This window comes from Anoplolepis gracilipes, chromosome 7 (assembly GCF_047496725.1).
Source record: "Anoplolepis gracilipes chromosome 7, ASM4749672v1, whole genome shotgun sequence".
NCBI lineage: Eukaryota > Metazoa > Arthropoda > Insecta > Hymenoptera > Formicidae > Anoplolepis > Anoplolepis gracilipes.
This window is the reverse complement of record NC_132976.1, coordinates 6,105,878-6,119,268: the sequence shown is the minus strand read 5'-3', so window position 1 is coordinate 6,119,268 and position 13,391 is coordinate 6,105,878. Positions and strand designations below refer to the sequence as shown.

The following is a 13,391-nucleotide window of genomic DNA, read 5'->3' as shown; positions in this document are numbered from 1 at the left end:
TTTTCTACAAAATATCACAAAGAATAAAAAATCCATTAATTTATTTTTAATGTTACTATAATATAATATATGCGGCTATTTAATTTTTCTTTCTCCTTTGCAACTTGTTAATATAAGTTATAATGCCATTTATTTATTGATCGAACTATGTACGTAGGATGAATATTTACTATATTTTAATTGTTTCGTAATACACACTGAAACAATTGGAATTGAATTAGTAATTACTTTGATTGATAAAATACCTATTTTCAATCAAGTAATTACCAAATTTAATTATTGCTTTGTGTATTACGAAAAATAAATAATATACGATAAATATTCATGTACGTACAATTTATGTATTTCAAGTTAAACGTGAAACAAGATTTGAGAAGAACGGATGTTAAGCGTTATAAATGTGTGTCTTATCCGTAATGCATTTGCAAATCGTTGTCAGGATACTTGGCAGGATGTTTAATAAAATCTGCTAGCGTTATACGTTTGCTATAAAGCTCTGCAATCAGCTGCAATTACTGGTGAGTAATGCACGCCAGGTGTCGAAGACCTGCCAGGTGCATGCGTATTAGGTAATGCTTAAAAATTTCTGTGGTCAATGCACTGACGCGAAACGGTACATATGTATATGCACTTGTTAAATAACTTAAGAATTAATAGCGTTCCATACAATGTATATTCATTGGCATTGAAATATAATATCTTTGTAAATAATTCTCTATTGTAGGCTTTCTACCACAGGAGTAACATTTTTCAGTTGAATGTTACATACATAATCAACAATTCATATCAAGATTAAAAAAAAATATTTTTTTTAATTTATGCGACGTAGGTATTGTATCAAGAACTGAAATAGTTATTTTTACTCAACAATTTACCTTTGGTTTTTTATGTTTTGTCTCTAAATAGCGTGAATCTATATGATAAAACATTAGATTTTAGTGATCCAATGTTATAAACGTGAAAATTCAGTATCAAAAATAGATGTTCTAACACGTATTACTAATAATGCTAATGATGATGTTTACAAATATATAAAAAATCATTCACGAATATCCGGTTTGTGAATGCGACAATTCACCGTGTTCTGGTGCACACATATCCATTGTGATAAGACGGGGAAAACAAGGAAGCGCGGTTAAAAATAATAAACAAAATTCCACCAAGAATAACAGAATTTGACCAATCGCGTACCTATAGGCATTACCCTATACACTTTCCGTGAAAATATATATTTATATGACTATTCCTAGAAAACTGACTTTGGAAAAAACTTTTGAAAAACAAAAAAAAAAGAAAAAAAAAAAAAACAAATGGACTCACCGGCGATCACAGTGTCCTGTAGATTGTACTTGGCCGTGCCGGCTTTCCCGACCTTGGGGAAGTCCTTGAGCTTGCGACCGCTCAATTTGAGCTCGCCGCTCAGATGCGCCTCCTCCAGGATTCGCTCGAGGCTCCTGGTGAGCTGTTTCTGTATGTGGCCGCTCATATTCGACGCAACCATCGCCATATTACATTTTTCGGACACGAGCACACGCGGCGCGGCTGCACGCACGGCTTCGACGACCGAGCGTGGCGACCGAGGACGAGAGGGTGCGTCTGCCTTGGCGTAACACTCGCGGCGACGCGCCTCCGATCTCGTGCTCGAGAACGCGATAGAGGGTACACGCAGAAGACGCGCACCACAACCCTCCCCTCGATGTGTCAGGACGCAACTGATAGGCCGCGCTGCGCGTCACACTGTGCGCCGCGACGCGATGCCACTTGAGCGCCATCTTGCGCGAGATGTCGTTGCCATGACTACCGAATTAGCGCGCAATATAAAAAAATATTCCAATTGTTACAAACGGAATAAATAATTATATAATAATTAGGATATTAATAATTTAATGATAATATAATTATAATAATATTAATAATTGGTTTTTGTATTGTTTTACGAATAGGAATCAATATTAAATATTAGAAATTATTTTACTTTAAACAAGGGAACGAAATGAATTAATTACTTTTAATTATTAATTTACGATACATTAATCCATTCCATTTTCTTGTTTGAAAGAAAATAATTCTGCAAATTACTCTTTTTAATATTTAATATTTATTTCGATTCCTAATATGTTCTCTATTGTGACCTAATTAGTATATTTATTTTATTCACTACATAGTTACTTATATTTTTTGCATTCAAATTAAAAAATTAGCATTGAAAGGAAAAAAGATGAAAAAATGAGATTTAAAAGAAAAAATATACAAAAGAGAATATTTTTGTATATAATATTTTACATAATTATAAAATATAGAAAAGTTAATATTGAAAATAAATATGTAATACAATAAGTTATAAGTGCAAAAATCGAGGAAGATAATAAAAGATACATATAGTTATTTTGTTGTACGTTTCTCTATAGATAGAAGTTACTTTGTATGTATTTAATTTGTATTTTACATATCACACATTTTCGACACGAACTAATTCTCTCAATACATTCACTCTTTCAAAATTGTCAATTTACAAATCGCATTCATCAATTCTCTATTATTAATAATTTACTATTACTATATTTATAATAAGAGTAATAACTTTACATTACACAAATAGTTATGTTGTAAGTATAATAAAACATAAATATTACCATGATACATTTATAGTATTCATGGTAATATTGTGCAATTTTATACTAAAAAAAAAAATTGATATACCTAATGTTCTACAGTTAATTTTTCGATTTCTGAGCTACTACGATTCCTTGTGATTCTTGATATTGTCTAACAAGTTGTTCTTGTACTTCTGGTATGCAAGGGCTATATCTTGTATATTCCATAGTAAATTCTCCTTTACCTTGTGTAGTGGATCTTAGTTCACCAGCATAACCAAACATATCATTAAGTGGCACTTCTGCAAGAACTGTGAACCATCCTTCATTTACTTCCGTTGAATTTATAATTCCTCTTCTTTTATTGATTTGTCCTAATACCAAACCCTATAAAATGCATTATATCATTGAAAATTTGATTAAGAGACAAAGTTTGCAAAAAAGTGATAAATTATATTAATGTGAAATAAACTACATTAGGCAGTATTACTGTACCTGAAATTCCTCAGGGCCCGTTACTTCGACCAGCATAATTGGCTCCAAAATTTGCCATCTACCAGCTTCAAACACATCTCTGACAGCACCTTGAGCAGCTTGGAAGAAGGCCCACTCCGAAGAATCAACGGAATGGTGCATACCATCTATTATCTTAAATTTAACACCAGCAATTTTGTGTCCACTGAGCATACCTTTCTCACACATAGCTTTGAAGCCTTTTTCTACGCCCGGAATATATTGTTTTGGAACATTAGTCCCTACAGTTTCGTCCGAAAATTCGATACTTGTATTTTTCTGAGGCGGCAAGGGCTAAAAATAAGAAATAGAAAAATTTTTTTTGTAATAAAATATTGAAAGATTATATACACACACACAAATGACCTAATATTTAATATTACACAATAAATGATAAATATTAATATTAAAAAGAAATTAAAAAACGCGCATATCTTATACCTCCATAATTCCAATAACACGAGCATATTGACCAGCACCACCAGACTGTTTTTTATGAAAGTAATCAAATTCACATGATTCACATAAAGTTTCACGGAAAGAAACCTTTGGCTTTCCAAGAATGATTGGGCAATTATATTCACGTTCTAATCTTTGTGCATAAATTTCCAAATGTAATTCGCCCATACCAGAAATTATACTTTCCTAAAAGATATGTATGTCTCAATGCTATATACATTTGCCAAAAATAATAATTTATGATATAAAAAATTCTTACCTTGTTATCGGTATCATAAGTGAAGCGCAAAGTTGGATCTTCTTTAGTAAATCGATTCATACCTTTAGCAAAATTGTCTCGATCTTTCGAGTTCTTTGTTTGTATAGACATAGATACGACAGGATCGGGAACATAAATTGATTCCATTGACAATTCTAGCTTAGAATCTTTGACGAAAGTATCACCAGATGCACAATCTATTCCAAATAAAGCAAAAATATCTCCTGCATAAACTTCTGTCACATCTTCCATTTGATTTGAATGAAGCCGAACTAATCTTTGAGCTCGCACCTGAAATGTAAAATAAACCAGAAAAGTTATCATATTTTTTAAACACATTCAATAATAAATTATATATATAAATTAACATATTACATATGTGTATGTATTTGTATAAATATGTAATTACCTTCTTTTTTGTTCTTGTATTGTATAAAGTATCAGATTTTCTCAACATTCCTTGATAACAACGGAAATATGTTAGTTGACCAAATCTGCCAGCTTCCAATTTGAATGCCAATCCAACAAAAGGCTTTGTGTCATTACGGTCAGAGTTTAATAAAACTTTAGTATATTCTCCACTGAGAAATATAAAACAAAATTTATCTTTAGCACACATATAGGTATTAATTATGATTAGTATACAAAAAGCTTACTCAGACTCTTACTCTTTTCCATTCTCAGATTTCTCTTGAAGAGCATAATTTTGTACTTCTCCTGGATTTGGCAAATAGTTAATTACTGCATCTAATAATGGTTGAACACCTTTATTCTTTAATGCAGTACCGACTAGTACAGGTGTAAATTTTCTTTTTAAACTGCTTCTACGTATAGCATTCATAATATCTTGCTCAGTTAATTTTGTATCATTTAGATATAATTCACCAAGTGTATCATCCACATTGCTTAGGTGTTCTATTAATTCTTGCCTCTTTTCAGTCACCTCTAATGAATATAATGTAGATATTAGCGACTTTGTAAAGTAAAAAGAGAAAAACAGATAAATGACACCAATATGATTTTGAGATCTAATTATATGTACATACCTGCATTCATATCCTTTGGAATTTCATCCTCTCTAATTAATTCTCCGAAGTTTCCTTCAAAGTAAATTGCTTTTTGAGAAATTAAATCAACTAATCCTTTTGTATTACTTTCTAGACCAATTGGTAATTGAATAAACGCAGCATTATGCTGTAATTTGGTTCTCATTTGTTGTAAGACTTTCTTTGGATTTGCACCCATTCTATCTAGCTTATTGATAAATGCTAAACAGGGTACATTGTATCTTTTCATCTGTCGATTTACAGTCAAGGTCTGTGATTGAACACCACCTACAGCACAAAGGACAAGTATAGCACCATCTAAAACGCGTAGAGCTCTTTCAACTTCCACTGTAAAATCTACATGTCCAGGTGTATCAATGATATTAATGTTATGATCTTTCCATAATGTATATGTCGCAGCAGATTGGATAGTGATTCCTCTCTGTCTTTCCAATTCCATGCTGTCCATAGTTGCACCTATATTATCTTTTCCTCTTACCTAACAGGAACAAGTATATCTATATAGATTATGATCTCTATTTTATAGAAATCTTACAATATAAGTGTAATAACATATATTAACTTTAATAATTTTTGCAATCTATCTATATATAATAATACATAATAAATAAATTTTACAACTTACTTCATGCATTTCGGATATTCTACCAGTGTAATATAAAATACGTTCAGTCAAAGTAGTTTTTCCGGAATCAATGTGAGCTGATATACCAATATTCCTGAGCTTTTCCAATGGTTTATGTTCAGCAAATTTAGCATGTGACGCCCAAAACCGCACATTTTTCTAAAAAAATAAAGCAAATCATAGTGAAATTTTCTTATTAATAAATATAAAAGTAGTTGGAAAAAACTTAAAGGTGAAAACTTAAAGGTTAAGAATCTTACTCTATAGATGCATAAATGCAACTTTGATAAATGAGTTGAATTAATATTACGACTTAAAAGATTCACGATAGCCATAATTATTAATTTTATCTAATAGTTCATATAATTTTTTATAGCAATAACTTTTTTGTCAAAAATTCTTTACGATGTTACATGGAGCATGAAGTACATGTGATATGTGATGTCCGGCATTGCCAAGATTACGCACATTGCACATGCGTGAGTGTAGTGTGTGGTGCCAGATTCAGGAATTCAGGACACGTGACTTATGATGCGCAACCAACTACGATTGCTCCTGTCATTTTGGCATACTACGTAATTAATAAAGTTACAAAATGATGTGATGTAATAAAATACATGATTGAATTAATAAAGAATTTATCTGAATATAAATTAACATATAATTAATGGATGCAATTTAATTTTATAATATAATTAATATATATACAAGTTTAAAGAAGTTACAAATTAAAAAAATTTAATTAAAAATTACGAAATTTTAAATAATTGAAGAGAATATTTAAATGTATAATTTATTGAATAGAGAGAATAAACATACACAATTGATTTATATAGTTACATAGACGTAGATAGAAATACAGAGAGACTTAAAAAATAAATATATCAAAGAAGCATAGAACATTCGTAATTTTACAAATATACAAAAGCTTAATATATAAAATGTTTTAATTCTTATAAATCTTTTTGAAATATTCTCGTAAAATTTTCTGTAATTTATTTCGTATAACATCCACATTTCTTAAAGTCTAATATATTTGTTTTATTATAAATAAAAAAACAAAATTTTCGACAAGACATACTTTATTATGAATTGCATAATCATTATTTATCTTAATTTTGTTAATAATAACATGTAGAATAAAGTACCGCGCAAAAAATATATAACATAAGAATTTAGGACATCTTCAACATAACATAACATAACATAACAAGTATATTCAACGCATTGGAATAGTTTTCTTTTACGCTACGGATATTTACACTGAACTTTTACAGGATCAGGAAAAATAATTTTCATATAACTCGATACAATTATACTTTGTGCTCAAATATATCTTTTTACTCTATTTCTACTTTATAATTATAATCACCTATATTAATATTAATGGCTTTGTATTAATTGTAGATTCGTATTAATTGTAGATATCTGATAAATATCGTTGCATATTAATGAACAAATTTGTTGCACGATTTATTTAAAACTTAAATTATATCTTATATACGTGCGTGCACGCATAAAGAGTAAACACTGAATCCTCATGTGAAATATATAAAATCAATAATAAAAAAATTAGGTTCGCATTACTTTCGTCCATAATTTCAAAGTCTTTGAACTCTAATAATATCAAATGGAGAATATTCTACAAATATTAACATTAAGAGAGATTGTTGTTTTACACATTACATAGAGATTATGTCTTTTAAATGTTGTGGAAAAAGTAAAAGACAGTTACACATCGAGATGTTAATATCTTACGACGTGTGTCAATATTGATTGTCCATGTTTATCAAATACAGAAATAATTAAATCTACAAATATCAATTTGAAAGAAACATTGACTATAAAGATGATTCACAAATATCATGTATACGAAAGCAGAGTCATAATGAATAAACTCATTTCTTACAGTTCAATGAATATAGATCGCCCACAAGTCAATTTGATTTTCTATTTTCTATCTGTAATGTGCACTTCTTGTCATACTCAACTATCTACTTCAGCAAAAGCACTTATGATGCACAAAATACATTATCAATATAACATGACAAACCAATTGAATAGCAGAAATTTCTAAATATATTCTTCTTTTCCAAATTTCTTTTTAATTTTATTGTGTTTTTTATTGTGCTTATATTATGGTAATATATTCGCATTGAGTATAAAATCTTATTTACTAATTATAGACATAAGTTCTCTCTCTCTTTCTCTCTCTGTACATAAATTGAAGCTAAAAGTATCCTATAACATTCCTTTCATCTGACTAAACTATAGACATAAAGACTTTATAAACACATTAATATCATATCTGATTAAAAGCACGTAACATTTTTGGTACCAAGTTTCGTTGGTGAATGTTTCCCATCATTATCACCGAGATCCATACCAAATGGCACTGAATTCCAAATGGCTTTGTCATTTCGATCGTCTTCTTCGTTCAGGATATTGCACATCATACGATCGTCGTAAAGAGAAAATCTCGCCGTTGATTGCGCACGACCACGAATTTTTCTAACAGACGGTGGCAAATCACCAGGAGTTTTTATTCTCATATGTGGATCCTTTAATGCATTGTTTATGTTTGAACCCACATTAAAGACTTCGTTAAATTTATCAATGCTCTGTTGTCTGCTTAGATTGTTTTCTCTCTTTTTGTTTCTTAAATTTACAAGTGGCAAAGTAGAAGGACGTGCGTTGGATGTGTTATCAGTCTCATATTGCTTTTGTTTTCCCGTTTGCGTGATATTTTTATCATTCTTCTCTACATGCATTGCCGAGGTAGAAGTTTTACCAACAATACCATTTACATACTTTCCTCCAGGCGAGATTGTTACATTTGTTTCGACGGTTTTAATTTGAATATTTTGCTTTGATAATAAATTAGACTTAGAATCCTCTCTGTCTATTTGGTATCTGCTGTACGGATACATCTTTTTATTAATAAGCAACTTTTTTAAATTGGGCCAGGCAAATAATTTTTTCCGTGGACTTTCTTGAAGCGACGAATCTTGTATGTTCGTTTGTTTTCGCTTACTGCATGAACTTGACCCTTCGTCGGAAATGACATTTTGGACATATGGTATAGGCGTCGCTGGTCTAAGTTGCGTTAATTGAGTGTGTTGACTTAAGTAATCGTGTGAAACCAAACCTTGTGCTTCTGTGGCGACCTTATATTGATCATGACACGTATGCTTCAGCGATTTATCGACGAGAACATTGCCATTACAGCCCAAGTCGTCCAAGGAATCTGATTGTAACATTAAATTTCTTTCCATACATGGATTTCTGCCTTGATAAGGCTGAAGCGTTTGAGTATGATTATATGTCGCTACTTCATTTGAATTTTTGACTGAAATATAAATTAAGAATGATTGAAATGATATATTACAGAATATATAATGTTTATCCATATCTTATCAATTTACTTACAACTGTGTTCATGAGCAACACTGTCAGATGGTGATAATATAACTAAGTTTTCAGCTACTGTGCTGTCATTACCATCTTGCATTGTATTCAATGCAAGTTGAACAACATGTACATTGTCATGATGGGAGGATTCACTATAAAGACTGTTTGTCGTTGAAGGCACTAGGGTGCAATGAGAATTCACCATTGGACTTCCATCAGTAAAATGCATTGTTACTACAAGTTTTTTTTTTAGAAAATGTGAAAAGTATTTTTACATAGTACGTAGTTTTCAGTAAATATTAATAATAAACTATCTGTATATTATATATTATAATTCATTAAATATTAAATTACCACGATGAGACTGCAATTCCGAAAGTCGTTCTTCTATACATAAAGCAGTTAAACGAGCTTCCGCATCAGCATCCCAGCAATCTTCCATGGTTTCCTTAATTAAACGCACCCCCGGTCTATCCACTAAATTACCCTCTAAAAGTGGTCTGGCTTTGTTACGCGATACTAAAACTTGCATCTGTTCAAATGTTGGATGAAGACCTAAGAAGTATACAATAAAAATGTATTTGTTATAAATAAAATGGTGTTTGAACAGCATAGACATTTTAAGAGACATTTTACATATACAAACCTATTTCATTTTCATATGGCTGTTTATATTGTGGTACTTCTGATCCAGGAATATAAATATCAGAACATCTTGTAATCAGTTCCCAAAGAACTAATCCCATTGCATAAACATCTATCTGTTTCAAAGAACTTTCACAATCTCGTAAATTAACAGCACCTTCCAATACTTCTGGTGCCATATATCTCAAAGTGCCCACCTAGCATTATAGCATAATAGATTTTAATAGAGGTTTATTATTATAATAATTATTATAATAATACAATCTTTAATATCTTATTAATATTAAGATACTTACATCATTAATTGATTTTAATTCAGCATGTTGTTCCTCTCCATTAGAGTAATACTTGGATCCAGAGATTTGAACTGCCAAACCCAAATCACAAATACAGCAAGTACCATCAGCTTTGATTAATATATTTCTTGAATTTATATCTCTATGTGCAATGCATGGTTTGAACTTGTCTAAAAAGACAGTAATATTTATATAAATCTCTATTATATATATATTATATTATATATATAAATAATATATATAAATATAAATAAATATATAATATATATAAATAAATATAATTACATAATATTATATAATGATATTATATAATGATGAAATAATTTTTTATACATACCACCTTTGCGTATATCTGTATGCAAGTAAGCGAGTCCTTTAACTATTGAAAGGCTCATTTTACAGAATGTGGTCCAATCAATAGTGTGTGTTCGTAACAAGTCTGTTAAACTACCACCTGGAGCAAAACTGAATACTAAAAGATATTCAACACTACCATCCATGCTTATTCTCTCATCCACACCTACAATTAAAATATTAATTAAATTATTTTATAATTTAGTTTAAAGACTCAGAAAGAATTCAGGACTTAAAAACAAAAAAGTTTTATATATATTATTATTATTATTTATATTATTTACATTATTATGATTATAGTTTAATTTTTATCTCAATTTCAATAAAATATATAATACAAACCATAATAGCTTAATAATGATGGATGCTCCATAAATGGTAAACAATAAATATCTCTCTCGTTCTGAAAATAATTGCGACAGTGTGAGGGATATATTTTAACTGCAACATCTTGATCCCCCATGCTACCTTGCCATACTGATCCATATCGTCCTTGACCTGATAAGATTAAAATTATAATTTGTAGAGAGGGAGAACTGAACTTATTTTAATATTTTAAATATGATAAGAAAGATGTCATTTAATTTTACAAAATGGTAGTTAATAAAAAAGGACATACCTACAATAGTTGTGAGTTTCAAGTGATCAACTGTGTAAGTACCAGTTCTTAATGCTGGACTATCCATGAACTGATCATTATAAGATAACGGTTTTCCTAATCTTGCTAAAATATTATTATGATACGTTTTGTATATAATCATCGCTATTATACATATCATTAGTAATGTACATGCTATGACACTTAGTATAATAAGCATCCATCGTTCAGAGTTTGACTGTTCAAGATATTCTGTAGCTGGAAATTATAAAATAATATTCTCTAATCATCATTGTAAAAAAATATAAACCATTTTATAAGTATAATATTATTTATTTTGATAAAAATTACTATTAATATTAATATATTATTGATATTAATTTGTTAAGCTTACTTGGTTGACTTTTTTGTGAGGAAAGAGAATTAGAGATTTTGTTATCTGAGTCAGCAGAATTGGAATTTGTAATATTAAGATTACAATAATCTCCATGACAGCAACAAAATTTTGTATTGTTCAAAGCTTTTGTGGATCTCTCAAGTGCAACACATTCTGTATTTTCACATTTTTGTTCACCAGACTGTTTCCAGCAACCTAGTCAATATGTCAAATAACATAACAGTAATTGCTTATATCAGATGGCATTTATAAATCTGTTTATGTATAATAAATATATTATATACCTTGAGATAAAATTTTAATTTCAGTACCATTTACAGTCTTATGCTCTAGCCATAAGGCATGACAGAAATTATTACATTTTTCAAATTTGACATCTTCATTTACCTAAAAATTTACATTGTTTATTTTATATATTTTATTTGAAATATTTGCATGCAAAATATTAAATTCAAGCTGTTGTTTACAACTAAATTCTTTTATCTGTTAAATAAGTTTCATTAATCTAGGATAATTATAATTGTTCAATAAAAAGCAAATTATTTTTTAATAATTTACTATATGACCTACATTATGGTCATTGGATGCATTTTCAGGTACACCTGTCAAGTTCTGTCTTGAAGAAAAATTTTCAACATTTTTCTTTCTGCTAGCACATTTAGTGGCATTGACAGAGGCTAAACTTATGCCACACAGCAGTGTGATCAGTACGATTGATACAATGGCTCTCATTGTGCTTTAGCACCAGCCTCTTGAATCAGAACCACTTCAACAGAAGTACAGCTCTTTAAGAATTGGCATCTTTCATCGCAGTAATACACAACACTGCCATTGAGATTCTGAGCTCATCTGGTTATTATATATAACATAAAAAAAATTAATAATTTAAAAAATTAAATAAAATATTTCTCACAGTTTCATTTCATATTTTTTGCTCTTAATAAAAAAGTTATATAAAATATTATTAATCTCTCTTTATAGTTTTTAAAAGTATAAAAATATCAGAATTTTTTTTTTATTTGTATTTGCTAAAGTTACTATGTGTAAGCTATATTTTTCATATTTTAATTAATATTAATCTATCCATATCACACATTTAATAATTCATATTCATTACATTATGCATAATATTATCTTATTTCTCAATATTGTCGATAAGTATATATATGTAACTTATATTCATTGAATATTTTTTTGCAACTCTGTTATTCCTTAAATTTAATTCTCAAATAATTATATAAAAATTTTCAGTGACATTTAAACATTGATTCGTAGAATCGTGATGCAAATTTATGTAAGTCAGAATATAATATAAATAATGTAAACTTTCATTTGTGATACATGACTGATTAGTCAGTTCATATGACAGATAGATATAACATTGAATGGCCGGGAATCGATTGTAAAAAATTAACACATTAACGAAGAATCGGTTTACTTAATAAGTAATTGAAAGCGTGTTGTAAAATTGTATGCATGCCGCGGAAAATCGGCGAAAATGAAAAAGAAAATACACGGATGAACGCGTAATGCATTACAAACTAACGTAACGCGATACGCACTTACATTCTGTTCAGCGGTCTTCGTGAAAGTACGAGACGGGGTGTTATCGAGATCGTCGTCGAGGACAACATCGCACGTTCCCTTAAAATGTCGTCGAGCGCATCCGAAATAACTGTGTCGCCTGAATATTCGTGCAGTATTTGACAGACAATCCGTATCCCATTGAGTCGCGTCCTAATCAAGCGTTCGCAAACGCACACATCTTTCCACAGTTTCTTATCCAAATAAAATCGTCGCACGCAGTGCGCGAATCTCTACGAGCAGTTTACATGGATGTCAGCTGATTGGTGCGATGCGCTGTCAACAGCAGTCAATCAGCGGTCGCGTATTATTTTCTGAAAAAAATATATATGTATACAAAATTGTTTTTTGTATGTATAATTCTATATATATATATATATATACATAATCTCAATGATTATATCCAATTATATAGATAATTAGAAGAATATTAACAAATTTTTTAAAATAATCATATACTTGATTTTGTGATCTGTCACTAAGCCATTGACAAGATGGACCAATCACAGTCGAACATTCTTATACGTCTCAAAATACTCGATTGTGATTAGTCGATTTGCTTACGGTTACGATCAAAATTTTTCACATG

At 29.9% G+C, this 13,391-nt stretch overlaps 3 protein-coding genes across 6 annotated transcripts in view; all 3 read right to left on the bottom strand.

The window, feature by feature from the left end:
* Lrch (Leucine-rich-repeats and calponin homology domain protein) overlaps window positions 1-1,714 on the bottom strand; it is a 43,352-nt gene extending 41,638 nt beyond the window's left edge. The window contains exon 1 of one of the 3 annotated variants that reach the window (XM_072895494.1): window positions 1,321-1,714. In XM_072895494.1, the coding sequence (XP_072751595.1) occupies window positions 1,321-1,507 (187 nt within the window). In that variant the 5' untranslated portion in view covers window positions 1,508-1,714. The remainder of the gene's footprint in view (window positions 1-1,320) is intronic. The other 2 variants (XM_072895492.1, XM_072895493.1) reach the window with 2 other exon arrangements.
* Window positions 1,715-2,344: 630 nt separating this feature from the next.
* Mefg1 (mitochondrial translation elongation factor G 1) lies at window positions 2,345-5,989 on the bottom strand. The gene is made up of 9 exons (XM_072896371.1): window positions 5,778-5,989; window positions 5,518-5,676; window positions 4,872-5,370; window positions 4,494-4,770; window positions 4,235-4,406; window positions 3,826-4,116; window positions 3,549-3,752; window positions 3,090-3,401; window positions 2,345-2,981 (listed from the first exon to the last, which is right to left on the bottom strand). Exons 1-9 carry the CDS (start codon window positions 5,850-5,852, stop codon window positions 2,715-2,717), a joined length of 2,256 nt encoding a protein of 751 aa, XP_072752472.1. The 5' UTR covers window positions 5,853-5,989; the 3' UTR covers window positions 2,345-2,714.
* A 618-nt stretch (window positions 5,990-6,607) lies between these two features.
* On the bottom strand, window positions 6,608-12,984 carry Wit (kinase protein wishful thinking). 2 transcript variants are annotated; one of them, XM_072896105.1, is made up of 12 exons: window positions 12,781-12,984; window positions 11,789-12,067; window positions 11,503-11,605; window positions 11,216-11,413; window positions 10,843-11,079; window positions 10,566-10,721; window positions 10,207-10,389; window positions 9,870-10,039; window positions 9,575-9,770; window positions 9,283-9,483; window positions 8,947-9,162; window positions 6,608-8,866 (listed from the first exon to the last, which is right to left on the bottom strand). In XM_072896105.1, the coding sequence occupies exons 2-12, from the start codon at window positions 11,948-11,950 to the stop codon at window positions 7,830-7,832; spliced, it is 2,859 nt and encodes a 952-aa protein (XP_072752206.1). In that variant the 5' UTR covers window positions 11,951-12,067; window positions 12,781-12,984; the 3' UTR covers window positions 6,608-7,829. The 2 variants fall into 2 exon arrangements, with proteins under 2 accessions (XP_072752206.1, XP_072752205.1); XM_072896104.1 differs by having other exon boundaries at window positions 12,785-12,984.
* Window positions 12,985-13,391: the final 407 nt, after the last annotated feature.